At 52.4% G+C, this 20,894-nt stretch overlaps 1 protein-coding gene across 4 annotated transcripts in view; it reads left to right on the top strand.

Moving 5' to 3' along the window:
- RNFT2 (ring finger protein, transmembrane 2) overlaps positions 1-20,894 on the top strand; it is a 64,670-nt gene that overhangs the window by 31,789 nt on the left and 11,987 nt on the right. For all 4 annotated transcript variants that reach the window (XM_079152465.1, XM_079152466.1, XM_079152467.1 and 1 more), the window contains exons 8-10: positions 18,059-18,208; positions 19,393-19,458; positions 19,611-19,712. In XM_079152465.1, the coding sequence (XP_079008591.1) occupies positions 18,059-18,208; positions 19,393-19,458; positions 19,611-19,712 (318 nt within the window). The remainder of the gene's footprint in view (positions 1-18,058; positions 18,209-19,392; positions 19,459-19,610; positions 19,713-20,894) is intronic.

Raw genomic sequence — 20,894 nt, 5'->3', positions numbered from 1 at the left:
CCTGACCCTCAGAGTCCCCCATGAAAGCAGGCACCACCTGTGGGTTCGAGGCCAGTGCTTCACAACGTCAAGACCTATCCAGTCCAGTTATTAACATTGTTAAAAATCCAAAGTGGTGGTTGAGTTAGATCAAAAACCACTTGATTTTTCTCCTACTAGCTGTTGCTGTGAAGAGCAGCAGTCTAGATTTCCGGTTAGCCTTTGTGTCCTGGGATGAACTCCCCCAGAGCATGTGGACTGGGCTTCCGGATTCTGCATGTTCCTGTTTTATTAAGATTTTTGCACCCATGTGAATGCATGTTCCTCCCCGTCTGGGGGTGACTTCCCCAAAATGCTCTTGTTGCTTCCACTCATTTCATTCTCTACTGCTCAGTGACCCTAGCTGCCTGGCAGACCAGGACCATCCTCTTGTAGCAGAGTGCCAAAGGACCTAAGCAAAAGTCAGAATTCTTACTTTGAAAGAGGAAGGGAAGGAAGGGGTATTAAGAGGCACTAGAGTCTCTGTTCCCCAGATGTTTGTTTAGCCCTTGTTTATAGAGGAAGGACCCAGGCTCAGCAAGGCACGTACCTTCCCCAGGGTCACACCAGTAAGTCTGTGTTGAAGCAATGACTTGAGAGGCCAGATCTTCCAGATGCCACAGGAGAGGCCCCCAGGGGCCTATGACAATAACAGAATAGTGGACGTTACATGTAATACAGTGTAGTAGTGATGGACAGCTACTGCACCTGGTACTGTCCTGAGCGCCTTCCTCTGCCCTGACTTACTTCATCCTCATAGTGCCCTACAAGGTAGATACTTATCACCCCTAGTTTGCAGATGAGGAAACTGAGACACGGAGATGGTAAGTGATTTGCCAAGTTGGTAAGTCAGTGGCAGGGCTGTGAACTTGAACTCTGTCTTCTAGTTCCAGAATCCACATTCATTCTGGGGTAGGGAGCAGTACTAGAGATGGAACCCAGGGCTTCATGCATTCACTGTACCACTGAGTGCTATCCCCAGACCCTTTATTCTTTATTTTGAGACAGGGTCTTGTAAGTTGCTGAGGCTGGCCTCAAACTTGCAATCCTCCTGTCTCAGCCTCCAGAGTCACTCGGTTACAGGCATGTGCCCCCTGCCCTGCCAAAGACATATCCTTAATCACTGCCCAGCTGCTGCCTTTCCCCACCCGCAGCCTGCTGCTCTCTGCCACAAGGCCGTGGCAGCAGGACACTAGCTCTACACCACGGGAAACGGAACCACACCCTGCCAAGCAGGCACCGCTCGCTGCAGCTTGGCCTCTTCAGACCCACACCTCCTCCCTCAGCTACCCGGCACCCCCTTCTCTGTCTCTGGGGTCCACACATCATTTTTTGTTGTCCTTGTGTTGTTTTCTTTCCTTCACTCCGTTTCCTGGAAGACTCTCAAAGGCTACATCCTACCGCCAAGGGACCCAGCAGGGACAGGGCCCGCAGGCACCTGGGAGTTCCTGACCTGGCTCCACTGGTGTGGGGGAGGCTGCCTTACTTATTCATCTAGCTAGTCCTGCCCAGCTCCACACCTCCCCAAGCTGTGCTCCCCCTGGGGAAGATGAAAAACGGCCCCAGACAATGGGAGACAAGGCATGCCACATGGCCCCGCAGTTTAATTTTCCTTTAATCATTTATATTGAACCAAATGATACTGTTGTTTTTAATGGCAAACACTCAGCGCGGAGGAGGGGCGGCCAGGCCTTCTCCTGGGGAAATTAGGAACACAGCTGCTGTTTAAAATCTCACTCCCCCTCCGCCCCACCACCCCCACCTCCACCCCATGCCCGCCCCCCATCCCCCGGGCCTGTGGGAAATCCATTTCCAGGTTGAACGATGATAACTTTACCAGCTCAGATGGGCGCTGTCTAGAGAAGGGCCGACTCAACCCCAGCTGGCACCGCCCCTAGCAGAGGAGCCATCCCGGGCTGCCCAAGGCCCACCCTTCCCTGGGAATAACTGGGTGCCGTGGGAAAGGGGCCTGGCTGTGGCTGTTCTGGGCGCCTGGTGTCCTCATCTTGGTCACTCTGGAGAGGTACCTAGCCCAAGAGGGCTCACCCAGTGCCCTCTCCCAGGAAGGGGAGGAACACAGGGCTGGCACAGCAAGGACCCCGCACACGCGTTCCTTCTGCTCGGGAAGCACAGCCAGGCCCATCCGGCCACACCAGCGTCCACATGTTAACTTGATCCCCAGGGAAGCAGGTGCTCGGGCAAGTTGGGGAAACGCAGGCAGACGCGAGGTCTTGTACTTCTTCTCTGAGGCGTCTGGAAATCGCCCTTCCTGTGGCTGAGAGGTCCCGTGCTTCTTTGTAGCCTGAGACAATCCAGAATCTTCCCAAAGACCCTCCTGCTGAAGTAGGCCTGCATCTGTTGCAGTGCGTACAGGTCAAGGGACACGTGAAAGGACAGGCAGCCTGTGGAAAGGTCTGCCGGGCTTCGGCCCACTGTGGCTTTGGCAGGAGCCAAACCGAGATGAATAACACCCACTCTGGACTTCCTCACGGCAGGACACAACCCCACCCTCTTGTTAGAGACTCCTGGACCCAGAAGACATGCTCCACCGACAGAGATGCTGAGGCCCTGAAGTGACACTTCCAGGTCACGTGGCATATCCTCCCCTGCATTCACTTTGCCCACTTTGGATGCCAGCAGAGTGTCAGGCACTGTGCTGGGCAGACACGGCCCAGACCCAGGACTCAGGCCAAAGCACTCAGTGCAGTGGGGGACAGATGGGGAAGCAGTAACCGGGGCCCTCTGGGAAAACAGAAGGGACCCCAGGCCAGCCCCAGCGAGCCTCCCCGGGGAAGGTGACATCGGAGTGAATGTCAAAGCCTGATCAGGCGCTGCAGGCGGCTGGGCCGGAGAGGCATGCCTGGCAGGGGAAGCGGCTGCGTGTGCGTCTTTCCAGAGAACTCCAGAACACTGCATTCCCTTGAGACCAAGCCCCACGTGGGCGGGCATGTCTGTACTGCGTTAGCTACGTGAGGACACACAGCAGGTGTGCAGGTACCGAGGGAGAGCCATGTCAGGACTTGGTGTGAACCGCATGCTGCACAGGACAGGGAGCCCAGAGTCCTTGGCTCCCAGGTCCTACCTTGGTGTGCAGGGGCCACCCACCTCTCTACCCTGGGCTTGCAGGGATCTGTGAGCCAGCCAAGTGCTCTTCTCCAGCTGAGTGACTAGGGAGGCTGCCCGGCACCACAAGGTGGTCCCGGGATGTCCACTTCACCTCCCGGCTCCTGGGAGCCCTGGAGCGGAGCCTGGCTGCGCTCTGCATGGCGGTGGGTGGGGCAGCCATGCTACCACATTCTCCCAGATGTTCCTCCTTCCCTTGGGGCGTGAGGGTCAGCCTCGAGACGGCCCCAGGGAGCCCACCAAGGACATTCCCCAAGTTTAAACCTATCTGAAAAGATTCCAGCATGGATTTGGGCTCGGGGCCTGGCGTCGGGTAGCTGGGTTTGAATTCTGATTCTGCCACTTCCGTCGGTGTTGCCCCGGCCAGATACCTTCCCATTCTGTGCCTGTTCCTCATCTTTAAAAAGCAAACTAACTATTCCTATTCACCCCTCAGGTTTTGGGGGGAAGAGGTTTTTTTCTCTTTATTTCATTAATTTATTTTTTATTCTTTGGTTCTGGAGGGAAGATTTGGGGTGCACTGAAACATAAATTCAGGCACCGAAGGTAGAGGTGCTCTCAGCCATTCCGGCACATGGAGACACTCACTGAATGTTTTTCCTTCTGTGCCTTCTGCGTGACCCTCCCAGGCAAAGCCAGGCCTTGCTGCCTGCCACCTGAGCCACCCAGAGGCGTGGCTGGCTTCTAACTTTTCTTAGGGTCCAGAAGTGCCATGGTTGGAATTTTGAATGAGACAAAGAAAGAAAACAGTGTTATCCTTATTAATCACCGACATATGCCCAGCCCTGGGCAGGCTTGTCACCTTAACTGTGCCTCCCGGGGTGACTCTGTTCACGGCAGCAAGGTCCCTGCCTCCTCTGAAGACACGGCTGCCGATGCAGGTTGAAGATCCCTTATCTGAAATACCTGGGTCCCGAAGCATTTCAGACTTTACAGAATTTTACATTTTGCAATATTCAGAGACCTTACCAGCTGAACATCCCTCATCAGAAAAGTCCAAACCCCTAAATTCTCCAAAATCTCTACAGTTCAAGTGTCTGATTTCGGAGCGTGTTGGATTTCAGACTTTGGGGTGAGGGATGCCCAGTCAGTATCAATGAACTTAGGAGAGCAGCGACAGGGACTTCAGCTCCTGCTCAGCCTCAGCTTGGGGTGTGGCCTTGCCCTAACTGCAGGGCCAAGAGCAGAGAGAGGTGGGGGAGAGGCGCAGACCAGGCCCGGGGTGCACCGGGCCGGACGCCCCGCTCCCTCCTGCATCCTCGCTCTCAGTGCTCAGTGGCGTAGAAGCTCCTGAAATCCGTGCTGAATGACGGCAACAGGACAGACAGGCAGGGGTGCAGAGGGAGGGCAGGGGTGCTGTCTGTTCCCTCCAGGTCACCGCAGTCCCTGGGCTTGGAATTATCAAGCATGGGAGCAGAGTTGTCCCTGCTCTGGCTGAGGCAGGGGTGGGGGCCCCGTGTCGGGGCTGTTCCTAATGTAAGAGGAAGAAAGCCTCAGCCTGAGAGTTTCAGGAGCCTGCCGGCTACAGCCTTCAGCGCCCGCCTGGCCCTGGCCTTTCTTTCCAGCCTGACGCTTTCCATCCGTCACTCGCCACTCGGCCCCCACCCCAAGTCCTGCTCTTGCCCTGTCACCCCCAGGCCTACCATGCCCCCAACCCCATCTGGTGGCCCTCGGGTTCCTGCTGAGATTCACTTCACTGGGAAGCCTGGGCCTTTCCCCTGGCCCCAGGTGGGGCTGGGCGGCTCACTCCTGGCATGGTCCAAAGCACATGGTAGGCATTCAGAATGCGTGTCCTGGGAAGCCTGAGAACCGTGGGAAGCACGTTTTCCGAGGCAGACAGTGTGACGCTGTCTGGAGCTACTGGGCTCAGAGTCAAGCAGGTTTTGTCTCAGCTGCTTCATGAATTAGCCACGGGGCCTTGGGTGAACCTCAGTTTTCTCATCTGTGTGTTGGGGAGAATAACTCCACCATTGTCGGGATTAAGCAAGATGGTGTCAGTCACAACTTTTTGATGACTGCAGCTCAGTAAGTGACAGGCACAATAAATTATTTACTGAAAATAGCAGGTAAGCCGAGAGGAGGGAGCTGCATGGATGATGCCACCCTTCCCATCGTTCCCTAGGAGTAGGGATGATAGTAATTGTCACTGCAACACTACAGAAGCCACCAGCACCTGCTCCACGCTGGCCCTGTCCTGGGCTCTAATTCTTCCATCCAGCTACTGATTGAGTCAATCTGTTTTTTGTTGTGGTTGCTTTTTTGTTTTTTTACTACCTACTATGCACCAAGCTCAGAACAAGGGCCTGGAAATCCATTAGTGAATAAGAAGAGTATCTGCTTTCAAGGGACTTCCACAGACAAGATGCTGAAATAAATAAGCCTATGTCCAGTGGTAAAAAGTAAAACAGGAAATGCTGTGGTTGAGGCTGCTTTCATTGATAGTGGTCAAGGAAGGCCATTGGGATGTGACATTTATGCAGAGACTTGCAGGAGCCGAGGGAGTGTGCCACACAGATATCTGGGGGAAGAGAATTCCAAGTAGAAAAGATAACTTGTGCAAAGGCCCTGGGGCAGAGGCATGCTTGGCAAGTTCAAGGAGCAGTAAGCTGGTGTGGCTACAGCAGAATGGGGCAGGGGCAGCTTCATAGCCATGTGACCTGTGCAGAAGGGCCCCACCTTTGGTTTGCTCTGCTATCACTGTCTTGAAATTTGTAATTTTTTTAACAGGGGCCCAACATTCCGATTTTCCCCTGGGCTCTACAAATTATGTAGCTGGTCATGGTAGAAGGAGAACAGTCCCAGAGGCCACTCCCTCCCTGGGGGTGCTTTCTGTCCTGGTGCCTTTGTGCCGCGGGAAACCAGCTCATCAGGATGCTCTACCTGTTCCGTTCTGACACTGTCCTCCTGCACGGGAATTGTCTCTCCCCTATAGTAGTTTCTTCTGGCTGCTGTAACAGACTACCATGAACTTAACTGACGAAACAACACAGAATGATGATCCTAAAATTCTGTAAGTCATTTGTCCAAAAATCTGTCCCACCGAGCTAAAGTCAGGGTGCAGTAGGATGGTCCCTTTGGCAGGCCCCAGGAGAGAACCTGGTTCCTGCCTTTACCAGCCTCTAGAGGCTCCCTGCCTCCTGTGGCTGTGGCCCCCTCCTCTGTCCTTCAGAGCACGTTTGTCAGACTCTTGCTTCTGTCCTCACGTGTCTTCCTTCCTCTATGGGAACCTCTGTGATGAGACTCTTAGGATCATCTCCCCATCGCAGGGTTGAACCCAGGGGTCCTCTACCACAGAGCCACCTCCCCAGCCCTTTTTATTTTTTCTTTTGAGACAGGGTCTCTCTGAGTGGCTTAGGACCTCGCTGAGTTGCTGAGGCTGGCTTTGAACTCGTGATCCTCTTGCCTCAGCCTCCCGAGCCACTGGGATCACAGGCATGTGCCACCACACCTGGCCTTGTGAAGGTCCTCTTGCCGCGTAGAGGTGACATATTCATAGAGGTGGTAATCAGGAGGTGAAACATCTCTGGAGTGCTGTCACTGAGCCCGTCACATCTCTGCTGTGCAGATGAGGAAGCTGAGAAGTGTCGCGACATGGGCCAGCTCGTCCTCCCAGCATAAGGACAGCTCCACAGGCAGTGCCCGTGCTGTGCAGTCACAGTCCAGGGCTCTAGGCCCCCAGGAATGGAGGCAACCTCTGCCATCTGTACCCTCTGACCCTCCCTGCACCTTGCTCCCTCGGGCCTGAAGGGGCTGCCAGCTGGGGCCGTTGCAGCACAGAGCATTTGTCCACCAACTATAGCTGACATGAGGACATGTAAGCACATCCGTCCACCTGGGACTAGGACACAGGGAAGAGGCCGCCTTCCACAGCTAACAGGGTCCCAGGCCACTTGGGGCTTAATCATCAACATCTTATAATGAGGCCTCTCCGGGTCCCAGGAGCAGCCTGTTGTAAGGAAGCGCCTGGTACACACAGTTGCTGGGGCACGTGGCCTGGCCCTACCTTCACAGGCTGAGGCACTCGAATCAAGGGAACTGTGGCCAGTGAGACTGGGTGTGCACCTGCTGCTGCTGCTGAGCAGATCTCCACTCGCAGCCGGCAGCTCCCGGGAGCCTCAGCCCTGCCTCAGGGGCAGAGATGTCAGCTTGGTCCCCAGGGTCACAGCACCAGGAGCAGATCACAGCCGCTGGTATGGCATTCTGACCTCCTCATCCTGGGCATGGGAGCCAGAAGAGCAGAGGAAGGACCTTTGTAGGAAAGTGGGTGGGGAGAAGGTGACACACATTTTTCATGGCTCTAGGCTTTGATACTGAAGCTGAAGTGGTTTTACAGAAGACCCACGCTGACATCAGATAGACCTGGACTCAGATCCCATCTCTGCCACTTAGCCAAAATGAACTTCTCTGAAACTGGAGCTGTGCCCTCACTTACAAATTGGGCGGTAATTTGCCCCCTGCCTCACCAGGTAATTATAGTCAATTTTTAAAGTGGGCAAGCGAATTTTCAGCTTGTAGCTTTTTTTTTTAATAACACATACAAGCCATGTCCCCAGCTCAACATACTAAGGCCTTAAAACCCCATGCACAACTCCTAGGTTCCATCCGTCTCCCTTCCTTCTGCCCATAAGAAACCCCGGGTTTCGTGGTTACCATCTCCTTGTTTCCCTCATGTGTGCTTTTTTGGAGTTTTTATATCTCCCTCCTTGCTGAGCTATTAGTCATGAGTGCAGCAGGCACAGGCATGGAAAACCTTCCTTCCATACCTGATTTCCTACAAGTTCTTCCTCCTGCCCTCTCCTCTCTGCTGTGAAGCAGGAACACCGCTAGTTAGGAAACCAGAGCTCAAGCTTGTCAGTACTATAGTAAACTTAGAATTAATAGGCTCTGAGCAAGCACCAGAGGGACTTTACTGTGAGTAAAGTAACCTGTGCCAAGAGGCTTGGACTTCCTAGAAAGTATGGAATAAGCCCACACTTGACACTCAAACAAACTGGCTTTGGATGTCAGCACTGCCCACCAGTCTGAGCCAATTCTCTGCTTTTTGCTCCAAAATATTGTCTATTGTATGGTAGGCACTGCATCAATGTCGGGAAAAGATGGGCAAATGAACCAGACCAACTGAAGCAGAAGAGGTCCTGCTCTCATTTGGGGGTATCATCACCAAAGACAAGCACAAATCATGACATTACAATAAGTACCAAGAAGAAAATAATTCCCAGAGAACGCATTTAGGTTGACAGGAAGGGCTTTCTCTGTGGAAATACTATATGGGCTGGAACCAGTACTTTCTTTGCCATCTGACTTAAATGTAGTTTTCTCATCTGCAAAATGGGGTTGGTAATCGTCCTCGGCTTTGGTGTTCTTGAGGGGCGGGGACTCGGGCCTTGTCTCAGCTGTTTCCCTGCCTCCCTGGTGTCCCTGGCTGTGTGTTGGGCTGGGTGAGCCGTTAATGAATGGGGGGGTCCGTGACGCCCTCTAAGTGGGCCTCACCCGCCCTTTGGGTGCGATGGCTGCCCCTGGGAGAAGGGAGAACTTTACTCCCCGGTCCCTGGAGAAGGTGGTGTACCTAACACACAGGTTCCGCAGGGTCAGGCGGAGCGGGTACCCACCCGCCCTGCAGCGTCACTTCACCTCTCCCGCCTTCTTATCCGTGTCCTACGGCGCCTCCGGTTGCTGTCGCGTGGAACAGTCACTTGGATATGAAGTACCCAGCAGGCCCGGGGCACCCAGCAGGCCTGGCCATCGTCACTGTCGCCACCAGGGCGAGGGAACCGGGGCAACCGGGCCGGGGCTTGGGGCACAGCCAGGGCACACCAGCTGTGCCGCCTCGGTTCCGGTCCCTGTGCCGCCCTGCCCTGGCTGGGTAACCGGGCGGAGCCCTTCGCCCCCGGAGCCTCGCGGAGGTCGCCGTCCGCCGAGGCCCAGAGCCGCGGCCCGGGACCCGGCGCGCACAGCCGGGCGCGGGGCTGTGACCTCATCGGCCGGCGCCGTCCCGCGGGGCCATGAGATCATGAGATGCCGGCGCTGGCCGAGGAGTTCGATTTGTTGGGAGCGCGGGGACGGCCGGCCGCCCGCCGGGGTGATCTCATCCGGACCCGGGGGAGGAGGCAGGCGGCCCGGCCCGCCCGCGCCGCCCGGAGGGGGATTAATGGCCGCCGCTGGCCGGTGACGTCACCCGCAGCGCCCGTTGCCGGGCAACGCGCGCCGCCGGCCCCGCCCCTCGCGGGCCCCGCCCCCCGCCGTGCTCCGGACCTCTCCACCCAGGCGGGCTGGTCTTTCTCTTTCTTCTGTTCGCCCTGTTGGTGTTGAAGCATGTACTGTAAAGTGCTGTGGCTGCGTGCATGTGCGACCTCCCAGATCAGGTGTCAACTGCGCTGGCCAGTAGGGTCTAAGGAAGTCACACGGGCCACGCATTAAGCAAAAAGGAACAGGTGACATTTTAAATTTTTTCACTAACCCTAATATGTTCAAAGTAACTTCAACATGTAATCAACTTAAAATTTTAATGAGGTATTTTACCTGTCTGTTGCTGCTTTTCTAAAACAATTTCCCTGTGTAGTTCAGATTATCAGTACATCTCAGTTCCGAGCAGCCCGTGATGCATGTGATAAGTGGACTCTGTATTGGACACTGCAGATGTAGGACATTTCCAGCACCCACAAGGCTCCTTTGTTCCCTCTTCCCGACAGTACCCCTCACCAAGGGCACCCATGAGTTAGAATCTGATCTGCCCTCTTCAGTTCTCCATCCCACTCTTTCCCAACCTTGCCTCTTTTCTTGCTCTCTCCTGGCATCTTACTGTATCTGCTAGGGCCTTCTTCTCCCTGTGTTTCACATGGCTTATAGCATCAGATGGGCAGTCAGACAGGATTTTAATCCTGCTTCTACCACTGTCTAGCAACTTCAGACAACATCCTCACCCTCTTTGAGTCTGTTTCCTCGCTCGTTAACTGGTGCCAATAATGACACTGCCCATCTCTTCAGGTGCTCAGGGTTTAGGGCCAGGATGCAGCCACTAAGTGTTCCACGGAGAAAACCCTCGATGCCAAACTGTGAGCCCGCCTAGCCGGCTTGCTGTGTTGTTTCTCTCTTCCTCCTGTAGCGCTCTGATTGGCCTGGCCTCTGCCTCTCTGCTCTTCCCTCCCCTGCCTCTGTGTTTGGGCTTCTCATCTGAGAAATGGAAATGGATCATAACCACCCACAAGAAGAGCGTCGGATTGCGATTCCCGGCCCATGGTTCGTGCTTGGTGGACTGCCCGGCCCCTCTTCTCGTCCCCTGCCCCCCCACTTCCTTCTCTCCTGTCTGTAGCCCTGGGTGCCATTGTCAGCAGGCCTTTGACGCTTGCCATCTCTCTGTGCTTTTTCTGCCACAGCCCATCTCCCCTCCTGTTTCTCCCTCCCTTCCCCGTGTTCCTCTCTAGCAAGCATTCTGGTCGCCAGTCCTTTCCATCGACCCCCTTTCTCCCGCCACTCCTGGTCACCACTGCTCAGAGTGGTTATGAGCCCCCGCAGCACCTGCCCCCAGCCTCCTCCGAATGGAGCCCCTGTACGGGTCGGCTCAGCCGTCGGAGGTCACGCTGGGGCTGTTTTGTCCAGAAGGATGCTGGCCGCGGTGTTCCCCGCGCAACCCCACAGTCACCGCAGACCCGCAGGCCTCCTTCCCAGGAAAACATTCCCGGGAATACAAGCCTTTGTGTTCAGCCGAGCCGGCCCAGCCCAGCCCGCCGATTTCGGGGCAGGACGCGCGGCCGGTCCCCAGCGGCAGTCGGGAGCTCCACGAGCCGTCCAGGGACGGAGAGCCAACCCGGGAAGGTCTCGGTGGAGACCCAGGGGCCCTCTGCCCCGGAGGCTGGAGCGATTCAGCTTGTTTTCCCCACCTTCAAGGGGGCTTTGAAATGACGGCCGCGCTCCAGTCTGGTCCATCCTCCTCTGCTGACACCCCTGCCACTGGGGGGACCGGCCTTCCCTCCTTGTGGGTCCGAAGGACTCTCAGTCACGGGCTCCTCCCACCGCAGGGTACGTGACCAGGCCTGGCCAATCAGAGCACCTCATGACCAAGTTTGGCCCAGAGCTGATGTGCAAAGGCCGAGGCTTGACTCCAACCCGGTGGTCCAAGCTTGTCGTTCAGTTTGACAAATGGCCCCAGGGAAACAGAAGATTCCTGCTTTCTGTGGGAATTGGAGTGTTCACTAGGGGGTTGCCATTTTCATCACAGATACAGACGCATCCCGCCCTTGCTAGTCGTGACATCTGGAGCAGGTTACCTAACGGCTCTGGGCTTCCATCTTCTCATCTGTAAAATGGGAGTATTAATCGCACCTGCGCAGAATGGCGCCTGCCATGTACATAGTCTGATGAGAGCTCAGTAATCATCATCGTCACCTACAAGGGCTGGTCCTGGGCCAAAGAGAACGACGTGTACACACAGAGGAGCAGAGACCACCTGAGCTGAGAGAGGGGAAGGGGAGGAGTGACGCACGCCATAGCAACAGGCGCTCTGTCACATTGTGGCGTACCTGAAACCAGATCCATCCCTGCCCTCCCAGTTTTTGTCCTAGTGCATTTCGTTCTTTGAAGGAAGCTGCCTTCCAGTTAGCTGTCCGTTCACAACCCAAAATGGCACCAAGAGTTGTGTTAACAGTGTAAAGAAGCCCACGTGTCAGAGCGAGTCAACATCCCACCAGAGGGAGCAGAACACTGAGACCCAGGGAGGGAGGAACGGTTCGCCCAGGGTCACAGAGAATGCGCCCCTTGCTCTGGCGACTCCAAATGGTACTCTTAACGCTGTTTTTACATTATCAGCGACGGCACAGAAAACATCAATTCTTCCCCCACTCTGACTTCTTGGGCCTCTGCCATTGCCTGTAAGCAGGCTTAATTCAGTTCATCTGAAGGAATTTTACACTTGCCAGACTGCTCGCGGTGCTACAACCAACGCTTACTGAGCCCTTACCACGTGCCAGGTGCTGAACTCAACATTTCACAGGCATGAGCTCATTTATCCTCCCATGACCCCCAGAGGTGGGGGCCACCATCAACCCCATATAACCAGCAAGGAAACGGAGGTATAAATGGATGAAGTGACTTGCCCCAGGGAACTCAGAATCTGACTTCAAACCCAAGCCATCCGATGCCCACGTTCGTGTCCCTCTCCCTCGTGCCTGCCCGCCACTCCAGGACCCTCTCTGCCTGGGAAGGTGGAGTTGAGACAGGCCCCCAATGCCACGGCCCTTCCTTCCTTCCACACTGCACATCTTTCCAAGGAATTGTTTACTAGGCTGTGTGTCCTTGAGCAAGGGACTTAACTTCTCTGTGTCTTACTCCCCTCAGTAAAATGAGGATAAGATCGTGATAGCTCGGGATCTTAGAGTCCTTGTGAGAATTAAGGAGTTGCTACACGGTGCTTGTATGAACACCCGCCCTCCGAGGCATTATCTCCAGTTTACAGATGAGGGCACAGAGCACCCACACCGATGCATTCAGCAGATCGTACTGAGCACCCCTTTTGATGCCAAGCCTAGAATCTTTCTATATTCTGCAGACAGAAGCAGCACTGTCAAAAGACACGAGCCCCCACGTTTTGGGATATAACCATGAACTCTGGACTCTGTTCAGGGATGAATAGCATAGGAACTGAGAACAGGATGCAGGGTTGGGGAGTGTTGAGAGACCGTGGTGGTACCATACTCTCCCACCGAGCTGATCCCCAGCTGCTCCTTCTTTGGATCTGCATTGTCTCATCTCTCAAATAAGGTGGTGACAACAGAAGGCCCACAGGATTATCACGAGGCTCGGCTCCAACCGTGTCACGCCTGGTGCCCTTCCTGGGAAGGCATGTTTTAGAATTCGTTCCCTTCTTTAATCCTCTGATCACCCTCCCTGCCTGGGATCCGAGCTGCATGGGCTGGTGAGAGCGCAATGGTTAAATTTTCAGGAATCTGTGAGCAGTTGTTAAACCCTTAGTACCTTGAAATTGGCCTTGTGGGAGTATTTACACCACAGATTGGCAAACACACAGATCAGGGCCTTCCTCTCCCCAGAGAGCTGGGTAGCCAGCACACCACAGTAGGCACGTGTGTGTGTGTATGTATTTAACCCCATTTATAGATGAAGAGACTGAGGTTCAGAGAAGTTCAGTTGTTGTCCAAAATCAACCAGGTTAGCAGGTGGCAGATCTGACCTTGGAAGCCCACATCCCATGCCGCTAACCACTAGGCAGTCCTGTGTACCCAAAAGATTCGTCAACAGGCAAAACTATATAAATATTCATTACGAAGCCTGATACAGAGGGGGACAAAAGGCTTAAGGCTTTCATCACACCATGTGAATTGCTCCCCATGAAAGCTGCTAACAAGTATCTGATTAGGTCTCTTCTCTCTTCCTCTCCATCCCCATAATTTTCAAATCACTTTCCCATCTAGGTGCATTATTCTCAGAGAGTCCCCTTTGTCTCCCCGCGTCCCACTCTTCCTTCTGGAGCCAGCCTCTGTTGTTTCCGTGTTTCCCATTTCACTTTTGTTCCGCCCCCAGCCTGGCAGTGAGGAAGTCAAAATAGAATCCGCCTTCCGACTCAACTGTTGCTGCCCCCCCCTCGGAATCCGAGCCCAGAACCTCTGCGCCCCAGCAAGTCTTGCAACAATTGCTACTGTTCCTCCCGCAACACGGGTGACAGGCAGACCAGACGACTCCTGCCCCAGATCTCTTCCCTTGTTCTCTGACACCCCAGAGAAACCACACACTCCATTTGATGGTCGTCAGAAATAACATGCTTAAGAAACCCCGGAATTATGAACGGCCTAATCACCGAGAGATGGTTTCACTGGGATATGCCCAGTCTTCCTGGGTGGTTTTGAGCTCCCTCTCCAAGTGGCCCACCCCAACCCCAGCAGCTAATTGCTACTTTTAACATGGTGTCAATAGGCACTCTCTCCCCTAATTTATTTTCTGTGAATCGGGTGCTTGCTGATAAAGTGGAATTCTCTCTTTGATATTCCAAACTCTTTGCTATTGTTTTACCTTTCCTTCACTGTCAGCAAACCCCAGGAAGTCAGCACAAGTAACGAGGGTGGAATCTTTGGCTTTGGAGGACCCTGGTTATTAAATGAGCACCTATTATAGGGATAGATGCTGGGGATCTCTCCAGAGCCAAATAATCCTTTCCTGTATGAAGCTCACTGTCCAGTGGGAGAGACGAATACCAAAAACATTTTTCAAATATTGTGAGAAATGCTTGGAAGGAATAGAAGAGAGGGAAGGAAGGGAGCTTCATTGAATGGGAAGGAGGAGAGCAGAGGAAAAAAAGGAAAGAAATGAAGAATGGATGGATGGACAGATGGGTGATTTGATGGATGGATGGATGGATGGATGGATGGATGGATGGATGGATGGACAGATGGGCAGATGGATGGATGGATAGATGGATGGATGGATGGGCAGATGGATGGATGGATAGATGGATGGATGGATGGATGGATGGACAGATGGGCAGATGGATGGATGGATGGATGGATGGATGGATGGACAGATGGGCAGATGGATGGATGGATGGATAGGTGGATAGACAGACTGGTGGTGAGGTGGATGGATGGATGCTTGGATGACTGGACAGACAGATGGGCAGGTGGATGGATGGATGGACGGATGGATGGATGGATGGATGGATGGATGGATGGATGGATGGACGGACGGACGGACGGACGGTATGGACAGGTGGATAGACAGACTGATGGTTGGGGTGGATGGAATGGATGCATAGAAAAAGAGGAGGGAAGGAAAGAAGAGAAAAGAAAAGAAAGTATAATTCTCTGGGGGTGCACTGAATTCAGGGTGGAGTGGCCAACAGATTAAGATTGGAAGTTAGGTGAGACTGGGTGTTGGTCCAGGGTTAAGATGGAACGTGCAGGAGGGGAGAGATCCTAGAAAAGAGCAATTTGGGAGACATGGAGAAAGCCTGGGGCACTGAAGTTGGGGCGGATTCAGGAAAACAAAGATCAAAACACAAGTATTCTGCAGAACTTGGGAGCAGCTCTCAGGCTATGGAAGGGCTGGGCAGACCTTGACATCCTTGGGGCTGCTGGGCCACTGGCCATGTAAAACAAACATGGTGGCCACCCACCCCTACGTCTCTGTTGTACCATCGCCTTCCGTAACATCCCTCCAGGGAATGTTTCTGGGCATGAGGGGCTGGTGGGAGTCAGGAGGTGAAAGGAAGACCCTTCAGGAAACTCTGTGACCCTCGCAACAGAGAAGCAACTAGTCACAAAGGTAAAGGTACAGATGAGTGGATCCCTTCCTTGGTCCTTGGCATGTGTGGCCCACCTTCCAGGGGTCCCTTTCTGAGTGACCTGTGCCCAGTCATCAAGATGACTCTAAAGAGGTTGATATAAAGTCTGTCTACATGCTGCAGGTCATCGAGTCGATAGACGAGCAACGTGTTTTCTAAACTTTCCCCCTCTACTTGAACAAATGAAAGGAAAAAAGCAGAAAAACACAAAGACAATGAGTATTTTCCATGTTCACTGCTTTTCCACTTGGAACTATGAAATGAACATTTCCCTGGGTCAATAGATAACGCTTATCAGGATGGTTTCTTTTTTAACTTTTAATTTGGAATCACTGTTGACTTAGGAAAGTTCTAAAAGCAGAGTGCTGAGAGCCCAAGTACCCTTCATCCAGCTTCCCCGAGCGTAACATCCGACCTGACCTTGGAACGATCAATCGAGCCGGAAAGTGGACATCAGTACTGTTACTCTCCACCACCTGCAGACCCCGTGGAGATGTTGCCAGCCACCTCACCAGCACCTTTTCCTGGTCCAGGACTGAATGCACGATCTCATGTTGCATTTCTTGTTGTCGTTGTTGTGGTAGATGGACACAAATCCTTCATTTGAATCATTTCTTTATTTGCGGTGCTGAGGATTGCACCCAGTGCCTCACACGATAGGCAAGCACTCGGCCACTGAGCCCCGGCCCCGCCTGCCACACTGCATGGCTTCTTCTCCCGTCTGACCATTCTTTGGTCTTCCCTTTGTCTTTGACCAGCGATGAGTGTGGAGTGTGTGGGGCAGTTCCTCTGTGGACCGTGCCTCCTTTGGTTTTGTCCCTTGTTTTCTGATGATCAGATGGAGGTTACACGTTTTGGGTGTGAGTCCCACAGAAGTGCTCCTTGTCTTCCCTGAGCGTCCAGAGAGAGTTCAGGATGTTGCCCTGACTCTTACGGGGATATTAACCCTGCCTGCTCGGTTAACGTGGTGTGTGTGGCTAGTGTGGTACGTGTTTGCTTTCTTCACCATAAAGTTGCCGTTTGGGGGGATGATTTTTTTAATGACTGTCTGGCTTTCCATTATAGATCTCTAATATAATCAGACCAAGAGTCTTTTTTTTTAAAACATTTCGTTTGTGACTTCTTCGCTGTTGTTACAAAGAATGCTGTTAGCAACCATTCCCAAGGGCACATCTTGGCCTGTATCCTTAATTATTTTATCTGTAGAACGGATGGAGCAAAAGTTACATTTTTAGACCATGGGTTAGCGTTATGTGCTTATTTTTATTTTTTATTTTTTTGTTATTATCAATGGTATTAAAGTATAATGTAAATATATATGAGAAGATGCATAGATTTGGGGTGTATATTTCTGTGAGTTTTGGCAAAGGTACACACCCACATTACCACCATCCTAATCCACAGATAGGATATTTCTACTTTCCAAAATTCCGTGATACCCCCGGCAGTCAGTCCTCCGCACCCCTCACCCCCTGGCAGGCATAGATCTGACTTTTCCCACTCCAGGTTAGTGTTACCTTTTCTTGGACTTGATACAAACCAGAATTACACAATGTAGTCATTGATAACTGTCTTCTTTGACTTGGCATAATATCTATGAGATCCATCCACGTTGCAGCAGATGTCAGCCCATTTGCTGATTATTATTGCTGACAGTATCCTATTATATAAATATTGCCTGAATTTCTTTATCCATTCTTCCACTGACGGACGTTTGGGCTGTTTCCAGTTTAGGAATTTTATGGACAAAGCAGCTGAGAACATTTGTGTACATGTGGACGTAGATTCCATTTCCCTTGGGTAGAGACCTCAGCGTGGAACTGAAGGGCTACAGGACAGGTGTATGTTCACCTTCATCAGATACCTCAGGGAAGGGGTTTTCTCGTTTCCACTTTATAGCACAAACCCCAGAAAATTCCAGGGACTTCCAGAAAGTTCCAGTGGGCAAAGGGAAGAAAGAGTCTAGAACTTGTGGCCAATCACAGTGCCAGGTGCTTGTCCGTTCATCTGCTCTGATCCCCCCAGAAATTCCATAAGGTGGGCACTGTGGTTCCCATTCTGTAGGAGAGGACACGAGCTCAGGGACACACAGCAGGATGAGAGTCAGACCCATCCTGGTGGGAGGTATCCATCCTGCCTCCTCAGCTGGAGCAGGCACTGAGCTGACAGGGATATGCATCGCCTCACCCCTAGTGTCCTCCTGGGGGACACTCCTGCTCTCTTGGGGCGGTCACCTGTGATGCCTCCATCAGCCTCTATGGTGGTCTGGCAGGGTGGGGGAGAGTGACCATCTCCCTGTACCAGGTGCTCAGCCTTCCAAGCTGCAGCAAGGACCCAAGAGTGACCACACTCCAGCCCTCTACCAAAAGTATAGGGTTTCTCCCTCCCTGAAACCCGATCCTCAGTGCTTTGATCTTTTGGGCTAGTGGGTGTTGGGTGAGGACATCAGGCAGGGGCCAAGTCTCCCTGGCCATATCGGGCCCCATTAGAGCTGGCCTGAGTGCTTTCCAAAGCTGATTAATGGCCTGCCTGTGACCTGGAATGTCATTACTGCTGGGCCAGTCCCCCCACCCCCAGCTTGGTCCTCTGGGTCTTTATTGCTAATAATAATTGATGCTCTTTGTGTGGTTGTAGGGGAAGTTCTATCTGGTTATCGAGGAGCTGAGCCAGCTGTTCCGATCATTGGTCCCCATCCAGCTGTGGTACAAATACATCATGGGTGACGACTCTTCCAACAGCTACTTCCTGGGAGGGGTTCTGATCGTCCTCTACAGTCTCTGCAAGGTGAGGTGGCCCCAGGGCTGCAGAGGGGACCCAAAGAAGGGTGCATTCCCTAGCCAGGCCCGGGGGCTGTTGGTGAGCCTGGAATAACCATGCTCGTTTCTTTCTTTTTTAAATTAAGGTAAAATTCACATCAAATTAACCCCTGACCATCTGTGGCATTTAGCAGATTCACAATGACGTGCCAACCATACATCTAAGATATTTTCTTCACCCCCAAAAGATACCCCGTACCTATTAAACAGCCACTCCTCATTCCTGCACCGCTCCCCAGGCCTGGCACCCCCTGACCTACTGTCTGTCTCGGTGAATTTATGTCTTCTGGCTGCTTTAGCTACATGGCATCTTATAATGCACCGCCTTTTGTGTTTGGCTTCTCTTAGTCAGTGTCTCTTACTTAGCTTATCATCCGCAGCATAGCACATATCACTACCTATAATGACTCAGTCCAGCCTAATTTCTTGCCTGTGAAGCTCACCATATGCTATCTTTTCACATAGTCGTCTTCACAACAACCAGCCTGCCTACCCATCTTGCTCCCATTGTGTAGGTGAGGAAACTGAGGCTTAAGGGGGATGAAGTGACTTGCCCAAGGTCACTCAGAACAAGCATCAAATCCAGGCAGGCTGCCTCTAAAACCCAGAGCACTTAACCTCCTGGTCACTAAAAATTTTTTTATCTCAAAAATATCCCACTCATCTTACATATCCCTAACTCCTCGAATCGGTTAGTACACAGTATTTTTTCATCATTAGTACAAATCAGGATTTTTTCCCCCAGAAAACACACACATTCTCCTGTTCTTTGGAAGCTTTCTGTTTCTCTGACTTCAGAAGATCCTGGGAGAATGTACACCTTTCCTTCCTCCAGGGGGGACTAGCCACCCAGCCACGCATCATCAGTTGGGGGGGGGGGGGCTATTCCGCTTGCTCATGGATCAACTGGCAGTGGCTGACTGGAGTGCTGGATAGAGGAGGATTATCAGGCTCTGGCTGGGCTCAGAGGAAGCGTGCCATGATCGATTAGCAATGCCTGCCCTGGACTTGGGAAAGGAGGAATGCAGTATGCATGCCATTTACTTTCTGTGGTGGTTTAGGTAGCTTGGGAGACTATGGCTCTCAGGCAGCAAGGCAAAGGTCAAGCAAGTCTTGGACACTTCTCAGCTGTCATTCTGTTCTCCTTTTTAGTCATTTGACATCTGTGGCCGTGTGGGTGGAGTCAGGAAAGCCCTGAAGCTCCTGTGCACCTCTCAGGTGAGTCGGGTGTCAATGGTCCTGCCTAAGGTCATGGGAACTAGGAGCTGGAAATGAAAGCAGCCCCTTCCTTCCTCCACGGATCTCACAGTGCTCCCGAGGGCCTTACTCCCACGGGGATCTATAGTGTTTGTCTCTCTCTCTCCCAACAGAATTATGGGGTCCGAGCCACAGGGCAGCAGTGCACAGAAGCCGGTGACATCTGCGCCATCTGCCAGGCTGAGTTCCGAGAACCTCTGATCCTCCTGTGCCAGGTGAGTGGGGCTCAGGCGGAGATTAGGGGACTGGGGCTGGGGCACAGCAAGGCCCTGTCTCTGGAAAAGCCTGTCCCGTCTCCAAACCTCAGGGCTCTGGCTTGGGCTTTGGGGAGCAACCTTGTCAAGTCTGGAGCCGGCCAGACCCAGGTTTGAATCTCAGCTCTTCCTATTAATAGCTGACTGGCCTTGGGCAGGTGACTTCACCTCTCTGAGCCTCATGTCATCTGTAAAACATAGAAATGTCAAATTCAGTCTGGCACAGTGTAAGAATGGTCCAAGTGTGAATCCTAGCAGTAGTCTCCATCTGCATCTCCCCCAGCCATGTATAAAATGAGCATAATATTAATAATAATCCCACTTCAGCTACCTGGAGATATAGTACAGTGGATCAGTGCTTATCTGGTATGTGCAAGGTCCTGGATTCAATTCCCAGCACTGCAAAAAAGATAATACACAAATAATAATACTTACTTCATACACCTTTTATGATTCAACGAGACTATCTATGGAAAGGACTAAGTTTTGATTTCTTAACCATAGAAGTTGGTAATATCATACTTATTATCATCAGTAATTATTACCATTTGTTTTCATTATTACTTAAGAATCACCAAACCATGCTGGTAAGTGCTGCTCAGCCCCTTTTAACTCGCTAAATGTGTCCCTCCTTCCCCTGACATGAGGGGCTAGGTGTCAATTCAGCCAAAGTGTACCGGGTCAAAGCATCCTATCAGAAGGAGAGGCAGAGGGCACGCAGATCCTGTCCCCTTCTCTGGAAGCTCACAGCCTCCCTGGGGAGAGAGACACATACATAAATAACTATGAAACAAGGCAGGCGGTGATAAGTGCTGTGTAAGAGAGATTCATGCAGCATCCCAGGGGACCCAGGCAGAGCGATGAGTTCCAGGCTGGGGAGGCTTTTTGGAGGAGACAGAAGCCTGGAGACCAGAAGGAGTTGAAAGGCAGATGGTCCGCCATCTTTCCCCCAAGGTGGGACAGGCGAGGGGGTCCTCTTTTAGCATCAGCAAAAATGCTTTTGTTGTCACTGTTTGGGGATTTTAAAGGAATTTGTTTTTAATCTAACTTCTAGTTTTGTTTCCCTGTATCTCAATAATGTGTTTGCATGAATCAAAATTAAAAAAAAAAAAAAAAAAAAAAGACTAAGGAGACATGACAACT

Source organism: Sciurus vulgaris (assembly GCF_902686455.1).
Source record: "Sciurus vulgaris genome assembly, chromosome: 8".
NCBI classification, from domain to species: Eukaryota; Metazoa; Chordata; class Mammalia; order Rodentia; family Sciuridae; genus Sciurus; species Sciurus vulgaris.
The sequence above is the reverse complement of the archived record's forward strand: the minus strand, read 5'-3'. Positions and strand labels throughout refer to the sequence as shown.